This window comes from Maylandia zebra, linkage group LG12, assembly GCF_041146795.1.
Source record: "Maylandia zebra isolate NMK-2024a linkage group LG12, Mzebra_GT3a, whole genome shotgun sequence".
Lineage (NCBI taxonomy): Eukaryota > Metazoa > Chordata > Actinopteri > Cichliformes > Cichlidae > Maylandia > Maylandia zebra.
This window is the reverse complement of record NC_135178.1, coordinates 35,808,027-35,824,431: the sequence shown is the minus strand read 5'-3', so window position 1 is coordinate 35,824,431 and position 16,405 is coordinate 35,808,027. Positions and strand designations below refer to the sequence as shown.

General features: G+C 41.3%; 1 protein-coding gene across 1 annotated transcript in view; it reads right to left on the bottom strand.

Moving 5' to 3' along the window:
• Positions 1-16,405, bottom strand: part of bmp2k (BMP2 inducible kinase) — a 55,773-nt gene that overhangs the window by 5,261 nt on the left and 34,107 nt on the right. The window contains exons 6-15 of the mRNA XM_004555680.4: positions 15,403-15,484; positions 13,043-13,175; positions 11,636-11,739; positions 11,471-11,550; positions 11,115-11,263; positions 10,495-10,694; positions 10,200-10,388; positions 7,478-7,719; positions 6,997-7,163; positions 6,469-6,582 (exon numbers count right to left, since the gene is read on the bottom strand). Coding sequence (XP_004555737.3) covers positions 6,469-6,582; positions 6,997-7,163; positions 7,478-7,719; positions 10,200-10,388; positions 10,495-10,694; positions 11,115-11,263; positions 11,471-11,550; positions 11,636-11,739; positions 13,043-13,175; positions 15,403-15,484 — 1,460 coding nt within the window. The remainder of the gene's footprint in view (positions 1-6,468; positions 6,583-6,996; positions 7,164-7,477; positions 7,720-10,199; positions 10,389-10,494; positions 10,695-11,114; positions 11,264-11,470; positions 11,551-11,635; positions 11,740-13,042; positions 13,176-15,402; positions 15,485-16,405) is intronic.

Here is a 16,405-nt window from a genome sequence, read left to right as displayed (position 1 = left end):
CTTATTTAAACTCTGCATTTTTGGAAATTCTTACATGTATTTTGGCATTTGGAGGAAAAATTTCTGCCTTCAGTGTGTAAATTTATGTCCAAGAGATTTGCATAATGGCAACTTAGAAATTATCCTAATTAGCGAGTGGATAGTCTCCAATTGTATTGAAGATAAACGATGCCATATACAATGAGCCAATTCATTGTTCCCTATTAGAGGAACGCTGGGAAAAAGAGAAAAAGAGAACGACCCCCTGCTGCGAACATGAAAATGGAAACCAAGCGTCCAAACTGGCAGGACGTGACGGCGGATCAGCCAAAAGCTTTGCTGCCGATAAATCAAACAAGGCAGCACTCAAAGATAAGAAGTCCGAGCTGCTCTGCATCTGCTCGGCCCACCCGGATTAGAACTTGTAATCATGCTCACCTCCCGGAACGAGGCGATCCCGCCAAACAATAGAAACATCTTTAATCATGAGAGAAGATGTCAGAGCCACGCGGATTTGTTTTGTGTTTCTCCGGTGGGGTGGGGGGAGATTCTGAAGGATTACAGGCTGCGTCTGATCTCTTAAAGATACAAATAAGTGGCGAAAACATGCGTGTGATTGTTCTCTTGTGTGACGGGAGATAAAATCTGTTAGAAATGAGCGAGAGCAGCAGGGGCTTACAGAAGTCTGTTCCCTCGCCGAACAACCGCCGCCGAGCACAGATTGATTTGACGAGGCCGCCGAGAGGTGAACCCAGCGACGGCGAGCCAAACGGGAACGCCCACATTGCATTTTATCCTGCAGGGTTCAGGTTAACGATTTTGGAGAGGGACGTGTCTGTAAAACTGTAGCTGCTGGATGGTCTGGAACGCCTCCTCTATCCAGTACACCGTGTCGATTCCTACATGCATTTAGATGAGGGAGGAGAGGCGGCTGTAGGAGGATGAACAGGTGCAGTGTTTGTACAGGTGTGCCTCAGAGGTGGAATATACAAATCTTGTCCTTTTGATCTTGTTTCAGTCATTCAAGATGAAAACTTGTTTGTGCAACTCATCACTTTGCATCACGCCAAATTAAAATTGACCCTAAACAGAAAACACGATGAGCACCTGTTACACCTGAAGCAATGAAATTAAGGAAAAAAAATATTTTATGAATCAGTTGTGCGACGCGTCGTATTTAACTGACATCGCTTCAGGCCTGTGAGATCTAAATCATCATTGCTGTCAGAATTTGCTTTTCCCCCCACTAACGGGGGACAAAGATACTTCTAAAAAGTATTTACTTTTCTTCAAAAAGCCCTTTCTGGGTTCTTCCAAACCACAGAATCAGGGTTGGGGCGAAGGAACTTCAGCGAGTTGTAATAATAGTTGATACACCTGTGGTCTCAACTCCTTCCTCGCATCTCTGGTAAGAGGGGCTACGACACAATGAGAAAGGGGGCTTGATTGACAAATGAAAGCGTGCGTGTGCACTGCTGGATCGTCCATCGTGAACTGCAGCATATTCAAAGCCTCTTTGATAAATCTTTGCTGTATAGTTTTACTCACAGCATCCTGATAGACTGATATCCAAATATGGTCAAAATTCCACCACAGACAGAAGGAAATGACGAGAACATGAAAGTTTGTCCAGAACTAAACCTGCAAACAAGGATTAACCACACTGAACTCACCATGTTCAGAGCTTTAATCTCCATCGGGTTTCCAGCAAACTAGGCATAGGGGCAAAGTCAGATTCACATCTACCCCTTTATATGGAAGATTCATCGATTTAACAGGAGAACTGCAGCCAAAATGCATGTAGGAGACTTGAAAATGTCTTTGTTGCCAAAGGTTGCAGAAATGCACCCTTAACCAAGCGAGTGAAGGACACATGCGTCGCTGCTTCTGTTTCACACTCTGTTTTGCCAACCAGCCGTTGCACAGCATCTCAAACATGCTCAGCTTTCAGTTCGAGCTAGACGGGGCGACACTTAAGACAGCCATCCTAACATCAGGAACATCTTGCTCGTGGTGTAGTGGTGGAGAGACTCTAAGCTTCTCTTTAAGGATAAAAAAGGAACCAAAGTGAGTATTGATTTTGGATGTTTTTTATTCATCAGTAACATTCTATAAAGAAGTACATTCACACTCACAGTATGATACAGGACCTTTTACATAGTCTGCTGCAAAAACAAGAAAACTACTGATCTATAGGTTGTTGTCTTTCTGCAGGAGAGGTACCAGGAGCTGCTGGAGTCAACTAAAGCTGAAGAGCTGTGACATTTTTCCAACACTTCTAATGAGAATTAAAGTTTAAAAAAAAAAAAAAATCCAATAGTTTTAGTCATCTTATTGGAGGCTTCCTAACACATCTGCATGATTTAAGGCTAACAAAAAATAAAGCAAAAATATAGTAACAAAGGGGGGGAAACATCGCCCCAAGACAGAGAGGAAAGAGCACAGAAAAGTTGCAAATGTAAACAATATAAAACAACATCATCCTACAGATCCTGGGACAGTACTTCCTGTTTTGCTGCACTTTCAAAATAAAATAAAGTGCATTAATAACACTGACTGTCCCTTTCACTTGTTTTTGGCTCTGATGGTTCGCTTGTCCGAGCTATAGACCCATCCACCAATACACATGAACAAGATGTTTCTGAGAATGGCTGTCTCACTAAATGAAGAATGAAAAGAAAGTAAACAAATAAAACAAATAATTAAAAAAATAAAAACCAAAACTTAAATGAAGCAGTTTTTCCAAAAAGAGGCCCCAGTAAAGGCAGGCAGTGACATGAGCGGAAAAATGAGGTGGAACAGAAGCATCAAGCAGCTTTAACTCCAAACTTACCTTCAGCTAAACACAAATTACCACCGACTATATTCATTACAATGTGATATGGTTCATGTGTGCACGGATGAGTGCCAAGGGAAATGCTCACTTGCTGACCTAAGGCGGATAAACAGCAGCACAGTGAGGATCAACAAACATACAGCCCTTTAGGATTGTATGGATTCAAATATATATAAAAAGAAAGAATAAAACAAATAAAAAAAAGAATAAATCAAAATTTCCTCAATTTTTGACCAAAAATCAACATTTAAACAAGAGAATGTGCCATCAGCCAGTTGTATTCAACATAAAACTATTAAAACAATAACGAAAGTTAGAGTCAAGTCGAGCTGTGGCAGCTCCCTATCAAAATCATCATCCTTTATATGAGTGGGATCTACTTTAATCACTTGTTTGGTCCATTGTTGTGGCAAAGAAAGAAAAAAAAAAAAACCCCACATCCTTTCATTAACCATCCAAGTTTTTGTATCCACTATAATTTTCTAAGCAGGTAAATTAACTGCATGAAAACAGAGTAAATCTGTCATGGATAAAGGAAAGTTTTTCAAAGAAATCCTTTTACGTAACCACACTCGCTCATTTTAGCGGATAAATTAGTCACTTAAAGGTTAAGATTACCTATAACATGTCGTAATCCGCCGTGACATCGGGTACGGGGAAGGCCAATAACACATTTTCTGATTCGACCTCATAAAGTTACTCAGAGATCTTTAAGGGTTACGACGGGCACCCTGTTATCCGCGCTTGATAGAGTTAAAGTCAGATTTTATGGAAGTTCCTGTAAAGTAAATCAGCACACTGGTCTTTTTATAAAATGTAGTTCCTTTGTTAAAAAAATTAAATAAAAATACTGTCAGCTGTTGGTCATCAAAGAGGATTAAAATCAACTTCCCCACCGTCTGGCAGCAGGCACAAGTACAAGTCGCCAACACCAGAAACACTTAAATCACAAACTGGATATTTATTAGGGTTTAACGCTCAGAAGCAGAGCTGCAGGGGACCAGCAGGTGGAGCTGGAGCCCGATATCGAATCACGGAAAATAAAACCTGACCCGATCCGGTTTTTAAAGTCGGCAGCGGGCTTTAAAACAACAAAACACTAAACTAACCAACTGATGGCACAAACACGAGCGAAGAGGCTGCTCCAAAATTTGCTGCAAATTTTTTCATGCCAGCCTGAAGGAATGAGTCCCAACAAAGTGGGTTCTGCATCAGCTCGGTACAAGAGTCCCTTTTCTTGTTTTTTGGCTTCTTTTTTGGTTTTTCGTTTTATCCAATTTGAACTTGTATAGATTTTTATATTCCTTAAGTAATAAGTGAAGACAATAAAATATTTCCACACTTACATTCAAGTGCTTATAGGGTTATATTGCATTGTCATCTTGTCTTAATCTACTCTAAGATGGATTTGCATTAAGCCTGCGTGTTTGAGATGAATTTACTGTAGAGAGAGAGAGAAAAGAAAAAAACACTCACTCTCCTTTAGAAAATAAAATGTTTCAGGATTAATCATTAAATATATTCCATTAATTATAAACAGCGTGTCTAAATCACCTATCAAAACATTAATCAATTCACATTTAAGGAGCAGGAAGAGTACAGAGGCACAGAAGCTTATTGCTGCCACAGATGTGATAAATGTAGAAATACTGCGCTCAGATATTCACATTTCTTTAACAAGGCTGTGATCTGTGTTAGGGAAGAAGGGGAGGGGGGGGTGAACCACAAGCAGTCTGGTTAATGAAGCCAAATCAGAAGAACTAATCATCAGGTTATGACGTCGGCCTCCACAGTAAAGTGCTCACTTCACATGTGAAGAACATTTGAGGCTTCGGGAAAACTATTGTGCAACGTGTGAGGAATCTTTGCAGTTTCAATGGCCGCGCAGGGGCGACAGTATCGCCATGTAAACAAACGGCAACGAGCCATAACTTTGGAAGTTCAAGTTTGCTTTTTTCCCCTCCTCAAAGTGGAGTTTGTTAGTACCAGGGCTGAGCGATGGTTCGACAGACGTCGTAATAATACAGGAGCTGAAAGATGGGTGTGAGATCATCTCAGCTACATGTTTCAGTCCCTAACACCAAATATATAGCACCAACTCTCCGATATGGTAAATCATGCAAAATAAAACATGTTTACAAAGCTGCGAGTAAAACAGACGCTTTCGGACCAAAGAGTTCCAACAATCAGAGCTTTTTTTCTTCCTTTCTGATGAAAACTGAGTTGAATAGAAAAACTTAGAAAAGACAGACCAAGGAAGGAGCTGTGGGGGTTGTAATTTACTACGCAGTAATACTGTCCTTCACTGCCTCACTGTGAGTGACTCCTTGATGTACAGGACTGGTTTAAATCTATGGATCTTCCCAGGAACGCAGCTGGACTTCACAGTGATGACAACCGTTATTTAGCTCTCTCATTTTGCCAATGCAATAGTTAGTGTGTGCCCGTTTTTCCATTTTATTAGCAAACTACGGAAATGCTCCAACTCGGCTCTGAAGTCAGAAAAATGACAATATTTGACCTGATGAGTCCAAATCAGGTTCTTAAAGCCTGGACCAATGTCTCTGTGTTTTACTCTAATTTTATTTATCTGTTTATTTGTAAATATACAAGTTGTCAGTGCTGCCACAGCAAACACCAACGTCACTAAAGGCTCCTCTTGTGCTGGAGTTGTCTGTAAACTTTATGGCCTCATTCCTGAAGTGCAGACATGCAGAAAGGTGCGACTTCCTGTCAGAGTCGAAGGAACTGCAAAAGTCCGAAAGCAGCTCAAGCGTTTGGCTGAACACCGAATAACCCGCTTTATTAAGACGACTGTAATACTGTTAAATTCAAATGGTGCTATAATGAATTTGCTGCAAAATTTAACACCACGAAGAAAAAAATATTCTTATGACTCCTGAAATTCTTTTAATTAGATGGCCTTTGTATTCATTTATTCACCAGTCAGAAACTAAATAACTGACATTTAAACATCACTCAGCCCTTTGTAGTACCAACCACGTGACATTTCATATTGCTTTTAAACAGCAATTTCATCCAGCTCTTGTCCAAGCTGGACACAGAAGTTTTTGATTCTCACCAAACTTTTTTAATGCACTTTTATTCAAAGTGTAATTTAATCCAAAGTGCCTCACAATGAGCACATACCTCTGACTGTTCTGTGTTAGTACCTTGCTCCAGCCGCGTGGAGAGAGACGTGTTTATGAGTGGACTTCCATCTGACTTGCATAAAGGTTTGTTCCAACGGGACATTGTATTTTCATTAATAAGCCTTCTGTTAAACTTCACTGCATTGAATGCATCGACACACCTGCTACTCCTTCGCTTCCTATTTTAACCACAGGAGGAGCAAAAGCTGCAATTTGCTTTTTTAAAATCATTATTATTATTAATAATATGATTCATAATGACAGCATAAGTGCATCTAAATCTTCCAACTAACATTAGGAAACAACACAAATCTGGCTGATCATTGGTTTTAAATGGCCCACTGCTGGGTCCTTGTGGCATAGGAGCTTCTGACCAGAGGTCAGGTGAGGGGAGAAGACTGGGGGGGGGGGGGGGGGGGGGGGCAGGAAGAGGACAGACTGGGGGAGGCAGGTGGCTCCACAGTGTTGGGTCCTCACGGTAGAGACTCCTCTAAGACTTGCCTGCGTTGGCCACAAATGGGACTGAGCCGAAGAGATCCTCTGGAGGAAGGGGCTTGGCTGCGGCAGGCGGCGGTCGGTCAGTTTCCACGCTCGTTGTCCTCTCCGCTGGCTTTTCTGTACATAAAAGATCACAATTAGATATCTACAGCTACGAGGTGATAGAAGTAGTTTTGAAATTAAATATTGTTGCATATGATTGTGGGTGTTACTGATAAATGTTCCCTCAAATATGTACAGACTCCCACAGCTCTGAGAATACACTCAGTAAGAGCACAATGCCCAAAATCTGCTATTTTAACAACAGAAAAATGTTTATTCTCCATCTGGTTAAAAAGCTAAATAAACACGGTGATACACAATCATGTGGTTCACATGCCAGATTTTTCCCTTTATCTGAAAAAGACATTAACGAGGAGCTGAAATGTTTACAGAAAATTTCTCCGTCTACGGCAACACTTTTCAAACAATCACCTCTTTTCTTTCTTTTCTTGAAATGACAAAAGAGTTAAAACGTTAGAGTTCACTTGCTTGCTCTGAGCATGTCAAATTCCCGGTCAAGCAGCTCCTCCTCGGTCAATTTAGAAAAGTTGTCCTCTCCGAAAGGGTTCCAGCCTGACATATCGGGAGGGTTGCTGACTGCACTGCTGCAGCTCTGCAAAGGAGGGGTGACCCCATCTGTGGACAGCAGAGGGTTCCTACGGCAGAGAGGGGACAGCAAACAGACCACGTTAGAGACAATACCAATCAGATATTTCTAAGACTTCACAAACTGCATGCGTTTTCCAAACAACCGATAGGACTGAAAAAACCCAATGCTGAAGTGAGAACAAACGGCTGAGGTCACGGTGCTTGCATCCATCTTCAACATACAGATGATCAATGTAAATCCCATTTTCACATCACATAAAAACTTTCTATATGCTTAAAAATGGAAAGAAGGGAAATACTCTCACATGTAGAAGGAAACCAATCTAATTTCACTTCCACAAACAGATTCAAAGGACATTACCTGGGGTTAGTGTATGAGGGATCTACAGGAGATGGCCCCCCCATCTGGCAAGTACCAGCTCCAGTTCCTGTGGTGGGTGTGGTCGCATTGTAGGAACCCAGAGGGATTTGGAACTCAAGAGGGGAAGACATATAGGGGAGAGGCTGCTGAGCAGGATGATGCTGCTGCTGCTGTGGATGTTGTTGATGATGTTGCTGATGCTGCTGTTGTTGCTGGACAAAAGCCTGTTGGTACTGTTGCAGCTGTTAGGGAAGGAAGAGAGGGAGAAGAAGGGGGGGAGGGAATGAGGGACGGACCATTGATTTCATGGCGCATTATGATGATGAAATGTTGTTAGAAACCAGTTCTGGATTTGGAAAGCTGGGGACACGGTGGAGGGGAGGGATGAGGGAATGAAAGTCAAAACAGCACATCGAACACCAAACTGAACACATCAACTAATAACGACTAACTCAAACTATGGCTGACAGATCAATTTTCTGGCCAATCAGAGAGTCCGAAACACTTCGAAACAAGATGCTCAAGTCAGTTAAAGTTCTGGGGTATTGATCTGGTCAACCACACGTGGGAGATTCCAGGAGACAATCGTTTCAGGAGAGCTGGACAGGGCCACAGAAGGCCCTTAACCCATCAGCAGGGCCGGTATCGACTTCTTTGTACAAGGTGGAACAGGATGAACACTGCCAGAACCCTACAGAAGGCCACTGGTGTGAATATTTCGGACCAAACAACCAAAAAGAGACTTCACGAGGTTGGCAGTTCCAACACTGGCACCCTGTGCTTTTCACAGAAGAGAGCAGGTTCACCCTGAGCACATGTGACAGACGTGAAGGGGTCTGGAGAAGGCGTGGAGAATGCGATGCTGCACGTAACATCGTTCAGCATGAACAGTTTGGTGCTATGGTCCATGATGGTCTGGGAAGGGATATCCATAGGCAACATCACCCTAACTGCCAGAAGGTGTGAGGATCAAAGCCTTGGACCCACAGTCAAACCCTACACTGGAGCAGTGGGTCCAGGGTTCCTCCTGGTGCACGACAACGCTTGGAGGATACAGGAATTGATAACATTGACCGTCCCTTAACGCTCGCCTGACCTAAATCCAATAGAAAACCTCTGGGTCTTCATGTTTAGGGTCATCCAATCACTCATGATCTGGGAAGAGATCCCAGAGGACACCATCCATCACCTCATTAAGAGCATGCATACAAGCGCACAGGGGACAAGTACCTTTTTAAGTTGCTGCAATGAAATTTTTGCAAAATGGACCAGTCTGCTGCATCAGTTTTTCACTGATTTTCAGTGCGTCTTTGAATTCAGGGCTCTGCAGGTTAATAATTTTAAGTTCTATAAAATGATGTAGCAGTTTTACCCAGTCCATATCAGTGCAGATATCTAGCATAATTTGTTCCCCCATTGCAGTCTCATGTGTTTCCAAAGTGTTCCTTTAATTTGTTTGAGTAGTATATAAATAAATTCTGCAAATGACGACGAAATGAAAAAATACAGTTTATGGTTCACCTTTTTCTCTAAATCCTCTAGTCATCCAACACTTTCTCCACTCTCCAAGTTTGTAAAGCAGTTTTTTTCCACACTGCTGTTGTGCATTTAAAGTACCGCACAAATGAAACTGATCCAATGTCATTAAACCATATTACAAATGTGCAACGCGTCTTCCTCACAATAAGGAGCAGGTCTAAGATCGGTGTGGAAATGCTGCTTTTTAAACACTAAGCAGGTATCTTGGGAATAAGAACAGTAATTCTGAGCACTCGCCTCTTCCCCCGAATATGAACCGCTTCATATGTCAGAACGCAACATAGATAAAACTGCTCCATTTCACCCTCTGTTCGATCCCCTCGTGGCTTCGCTCAGACCAGATTGCCTCTGAAATAAAACAGATGGTACGCGCTCGGTGGGAAACAGACTAAAAATTACGCCGCCCTTACAGTGCACATTTGGAGGACCTGTGTTTGTGTGTTTGATTCAGTAAATACTAGTTTTCAGAATATTTGGACAGATTCAGTAGGAAGTTTGAGCGTCTGCTTCCAATGCTGCTTGGCACAGACGTGAGGAGATTCGAGGGAGGAGGACTGGCTGCCAGTGTTTGGAACAGAGAGCAAATTTAGGCCATTATGACATTAAATGAAATATTCAGCTCCGTGTTATTTCACGCTGTGTCTCCATGTGTTTCGCTGTCATTTGCTCAAACTATTTACTGCAGTTTTGGATAAAGTCTTCTGCTCTGAAATGCTGTCACGTTTTTTTTTCCAGTCGCTTGAACAAAAAGCAAATTCAATTTGATGGCTGTCGATTCAAGAGCAGACTCCACATAAGCCAAGTCGCACAAGGCCAAAAAGGGGCCACATGTTTGTTGATATGGCCAGAACAAACTGAGAATTTGAAATTGAGATCTGTCCAAGTCAAGTATTACCTTCTTGATTTTTAAATATTGAGCATTGGAGCTACATGACTACAGGTAGATAGACTGGGAGCCATTTCTGCTGTTTGGTGTCTGGGTCTTGGCTGCAGACCCAGCTCTCTTCAGCAGGAGAAACTGCATGAGCACTGGAAGTGGTCCACAGGTGCGCAAAACAAAGATGATGTTGAATTAAACCAAACGTCCTTTTTAAACATAACGAATGCAGTCACCAAAGTTTAGGGTATCTTATTGCATCACTGGGGGTTTTGGCGTCACATCTAGACCTCTGAAAGGACTCACCATGGCGGCGTACTGAGCCTGAGCAACCTGCTGCTGATACATCATCTGCTGCTGCTGCTGCTGCTGTTGGAGCATGGCCTGTTGTTGCTGCTGCTGAAGCATGGCCTGTTGCTGCTGCTGTTGCTGGAGCATGGCCTGTTGCTGCTGCTGCTGCTGAAGCTGAAGCGACTGCTGCACAGCCTGTTGGTACTGAAGTCAAAATTAAAAAAAAAAAAAAAAGTTTGGAAAACATTGCCTCCAAGTGATGGCTTAAAAATGACTGATGCGTAATAACTGGGATCATGGTGTGACGTACCTGGAGGTATTGGAGTTGATGTGCATTTGCATGTTGTTGCTGCACTGCCTGGTGGTGGTGATGCTGTTGTAGCTGCTGCAGACGCAAATCACCAGGTTGTAGCTGCTGCAGGACTCTGTGTTGTTGACTGCTGGCCTGTGGCTGAGGCTGTTGCTGAGGCTGAGACTGTATGGATGGTTGCCCAGAGCCAGGAGTGGGAGCTGAGAGGTACAGATGAACAGTGTTTGTTCTTTAGACTCCAGAAAAGGAAATAACAAGTAAATCTAAATTCAGGATATCGAGGGGTTTATATATTCAGATATCACATGGTGACGAGAGCTGAGCCGGTTGCTGATTTACCAGTCAATCAACATTCTGCCTACATCCACAGATGAGGATGCAGGCAATGAGCAAAACATTGCAGCATTATCCTCATTTGGAAGATATTTAGTTCGGGAATTTATGCATAAATAAATAATCATAAATAATTTTCAGTAATTTTAAGAAATGTGTTTTGGTTTGTTTGAAAATAATATGTGTATATAGTCTGTACTGTATTTAGTCAAAATAAAGACTTTTAACAAACTCCTTTAAGACATTTTCTTAGATATAAAAATCCATCCTACTGATGTTTAACAAACCTTTCTGGCCGTTGCTGACGGGTGCTGAAGGCACGGTCATCTTGACAGGGGTGACAGTGTTAGTGAGAGGCAGGACATTACTGTTTGCAGCCTTTGGCCGCTGTCTGGGAGCTATCGATGTTTCCGTTGGGCCCACAGAGTCTGTGATCCTGTAAAGGAGGAAGCAAAAGTGTCCCTCAGCATGTGCAGGAAGAACTGTACTATGTGCGTTTGTAACAGCTGACAGGCTGTGATCTCAAGAGGTAAAAAAAACAAAAAAACAACAACAATAAAATAAAAAATGAATACATAAGATTAAAGTAATCCATCATTTCCATTTTCAGTTTATACATAATAAAACTGTCGGTGAGCAGCACCTGGCTTTCGTCAAGCTCTTCTTAGCAGCGACCTCGCTGGCTGTCAGAGGCTCAGGGAGTGACGTCGGGATGGGAGAGTTCTAGATAAACAGCAGGGAGGTTCATTTTAATAAGCCAGTGAGGAAAGGCTAAAGACATGCTGACTGTTTTATGCCTGTGACTTACGAAGAGATTTGGCACTGGACAGTCTTTTCCAGCTAATTTGAAGGCAAAATAGGACACTTGGTAAATGTCAGGTCTCTTCTCCTGGTCTGGTTCGAGCATATATCCTGAAGAAGATTAAAGATCACTTTATACACTACAAGAGCAATATTTCTACAGTTAATTAAAAGGAAGTTTCAGTTACTTGAAACAAAAGTAAAAAGTAGACAGTTGAAAAAAAACTATTTGAAACCACTTTCATGCATTTGTTCACTGACCTTTTGCTTGTTGGGCAATTGTGTAAACCACTACACTATTGAGCTGCTGTAATATCTTGTCCTCTTGATTGTTTTGCTTTGATGTAGTTACTTATCTAAGGTGGAAAGTTTTTTTTTGTTTTGTTTTTGCTTTCTTTTATTCTTTGCTTCGAGCCCTGTGTACAGGAGCTGCATGCAAAAAGATCTTTCGTTAAAAGGGTTGGCGTAATAAGCAAATGCTTCAGCCAATACCTTTTGATTAGCCTTGTCTCATGCTTTCTTGCTTTGTGGTAGATCTTTGTTCTGTATTCATTGAGATAATTGAATGCTAATCAATAAAATCAAAATCAAATCAAATCTCGTCTAAATTCCTAATTCTTGACCCTGACATTATAATAATTAAGAGAAATCTTTTCTTTTAAAACTAAATATTTTTAATCCAGAACAATGAAACAGTAACCAGCAAACCCACTCTGCAAAGTAAGTAAAGCTAAATTAAAAATATATTTATATTAAAAAAAATACATTTAAAAAAGTTTAACTATATCAACTCTGGTGCAGAACAACATGTATTTGGCATGTATCGTCTTCCCTTGACCACTTGGTGGAGCTGTTTGTCAAGTGTTTTAAAAAGGAAGCTCCGCCACAGGATACATTTGGGGAAGTGAAATAACTTGAGCACAAACAAAGCTGTCGTGACTGACGTCCTCGACTGGTTCAAACAGGCTTGAGTTGGGTAAATGCATTAAAAAAAAAAAAAAAAAAAAAAAAAAAAAAAAAGACTGAAAGAGATCACTCTGTGGGTGACAACAGCGGAGAAGAAACCACACTAAAAAGGTGGAGACTGTAACATGGCTTTGTATTTCTTATATTTATCTGTGAAATTACATCAAAGTAACATTTGTTACGGTCAAGCCTAAAGTCAAGCTCCATAAAGCGGGAGACGATTTCCAATTTAAACAACATTTTTTTCACATCTTTGATAATCTGCAAATGTGGGAGACAAATTGCAGACAGAATATTTTGCTCGTTGACAAAATGATGTTAAATAACTACTGAATCAAAAAAGACACCACAGGAAAAAACAAAACAAACGAAAGTTATTCTGGATAGTTATTAATAACTACAAAGCTGTATTCAGCTGCTCCGTGTGACACGTTAAACTCCAACTTACTGATTAAACAGTGCAACTTGAAGGAGAATTTGGAGTTATCTGGAACAATAAAGGTTCCATCACATATGGCGACTTGACTCTCCCCAAATGGAAGTGCGAAGAAACACAGCTTGTACAACAAGCATCCAAGTGCCTGTGGAGAAAACAAACAATCTGGTCAAACACCTGTATCCAGTTACTTTGAGGATGGGCACTGCTAGAGACTCAGCCCCAGTGCCAACATCATACCCAAGTTTTGTTAGTGTGTATTCTATCGCAAAACCCAAAACACCCAGCGTGAGGAGTGTATCCATGTCTTCAATTCAAACACCACCTCATTTTCTCCCAAAATAAAGCAGCTAATATTGATAATAATAATAACAATATCTCATTAAACATCAGATGCCATGGAAGTTTTTGATGCAGACACATTTTGTTTATAACTGAAGAAATACTAGGTTTGTTCAACTAAGCCTGAACAGCCCAAAGGATTTAAAGCAAAACTCTGTAAGTACCCAAAATACCCATCAGAACCTGGGTGCTTTCCTCCTTGCCCTGAGACAATGACGATACAAACAACAGTGATAAACTTTAAATGCATGTTTCCTGAATTACTGAACCACTGAAATTATCTTTAAGATGTTTTCAGTAATTTGGTGGCATGTGATAAAATTGACTGATAGGCTTAAATAGAAAACAAATCAAGATTACCATTAAAGGATACAAGAAGTCTTTGTAAGAAGTCTAAGATGATGTGTGCAGGAGAATTATCAATGGTGCTCATTGGTATTCATCACATTAAAAGAAAAGAAAAATGGGATTCTACAATCACTGAATAGATCAAGAAACCATGCCCTGGCCCTCGAAATGATGCTTCCTTTCTCTTCCTACAGAGGTGCACAGGTCCTTATTAGAAAATAATATTTTTATTCATGTCACACGCTAAAAAACTGTGTTTACAAAATCAGGCCCAGAGTCTGCTCTGCAGGCAGTATGGCTGTCCAAACAAACCGGCATGCAAAAGTGCTCTGAACTAAAACATATATTCAGCTTAAGCTACATTTGGCTCCAGTATCCAGCATATCTGCTGACCATGCAGTTTGGGATGAAAGAGACTTTGGAATTAGCCGCCCCATTAGGGAACGGTTTCCCTTTAAGCGCTCCATCTGATGATAGTCTGCACCACTCTCCTTAACAAGCTAATCCAGGCTGATGCTCTTAATCTAAGTGAGCCAGCGTGACCACCAAACAACCCCACAAAGTAGGAATAAACGCTTAAGAAATGTGTGTGAGGCACAGCTCACTGTCAGGCACATGGCTCAAAAACAGGAAGTGACAGCACATGGGGTAGTTGACAGGAAGCTGGGGGTTTTTTGGACTCCTACAGTAGGCATTTTCCTTCGACCAGAGACTGAATAGCTCTAACAGACTGAAGCCACTTTCATCAGGCTGTGCTGAGCCGTGCTGTCTTACTACTGACTGACTATGTATTCATAGAGGAAGCATTAAAGAAGTATTTTATAGACATGCAAAGTAAAAGGATCGACCTTAATCTCATCATCTGGAGCAGCTTGATAATGGCAAAAATCATCATCACTTTATTACTGATGTACGATATTGATGCATAAATCTGACATTTGGATCAGATATCAGTCCGAGCCCGACTCAATAACCCTGGTCAGGTATCTGTGACAATGGGCTCATCTACAGGCCCATCTGTTCGATTCAGTTTAATGACACTTTGCATTTATGCGTTGGCAACAACTAGCCAGAGATCTAACGTAGCATGGAGTAGGCAAATGGCATGGGGTAAAGAGTGTGGGGCCTTTAATTCTTTGTGAAAGTTTCTGATTTGACTAGATTTGACACCACAGCTTCTTCCAATCTACTAATAATTTTAGGTCTTTTTTAAATGTTTCAAACAAAATAAGATGCTTACTAAACATTCTAAGAAATAAAACACTAGTTGTCCCATTATCAGCCACATCCTTGGCTGTTTTACGTCATTAACGTACACAATTCCTCAATAATGGCTCCTGTCCAAACACTTGTTTCTGCTTCTCTGCCTCTTTCTTTCAAAACAGCAGAGGCCCATTTCACACAAGCCTATCAAGGCCCTTAACTGAGTCTAATAATCACATATGGACCCAAAATGAAAAAGGACGAGGAGCAGAGAGGGAAGAACAACTAGCTTTGTTGTGACTGATGTTGCTCAATGTTTTATGAAGGAAAAACGCTGCTGGAGAGCTGGTGGAGGCAAATAGCTGGGAGAGAAAGAGAGAGGAGGAACCTGTCGGGGCAGAGTACTGCCAGGCCAAACCAGCCCTGCAGCCTGCGTAACACACACAGACAGCATACATACAAACAGGGAAGGACCTTACCCATATATCAGCCTTAGTGGTGATGGCTTTTCCTGCATACAAGTTAATCATCTCCGGCGCGCGGTAAGAAAGGGTTGTGTACCTGTACAACACAACAACAGGAAGTAATAGATGAAAGTATGTCCTGTTCAAAAACCCAGCACTGCTAGGAACTTTCTCCCCGTCATTCACTGCTGATTTACATTTCTACTCTAACACATTTTCAGTATTTGTAGTTTTGTTTTTAAATGAAGTGTATTTCAGTCACTCAACTGATGTTTAAAATGAGTGATTACAACAGAATACAGTTAAGAGCTTGGCAACTAGGCTCTGTATTACACACAGAAAATTGGGGAGTGATTACTAAACATCCCCTGGAGCCTACAGGTGGATGCTGGGGTGGAGGAGGTGCTGGAACATATCCAGGGACGACTCCTGCGTGAAATCTGCAGCTTGAATAGGTGTGTTTGGTACAGTTTGAGCTGGCTTTGCCTGATGTTTTTGCTGGCTGTTGAAGTCACAAAATTAAAATACCTAATATATTTCAGGTCATCATTAATCTGAAATAACTGAAAAGACTCTTTGTATGTTTTCTGATTTTGCTACTAGGCAACAGGCAAGTATACATCTATTCGTTTTTGACGTCCTCAAACGCGCCACTATGTGTAGTAGCTAGAATCAAATTATTTTATTCAGCTGTTTTAACACTGACCAGGTAGGACAGGAGAGGATTTTTAGGTTTCATAACAACATGTTTGGCTCTAACAGTGAACCAAAACAAAAGATGTAGCTAAGCAGCTAAACAACAGGCTCAATAAGGGGCCTGATAAAGTCAAGGGGAACTTCACATTCAAATGACCTTTTCTCTTCTGATTCATCGCTACAAACAACTTCTAGTGCAAAGCAAAAGCACATCACTGCAAAAGAAGGGTGTGCTTGATTTCACACACACACACACACACACACACACACACACACACACACTTTCATATCTCAGTGAGGACATCTAATTGACATAATGCTT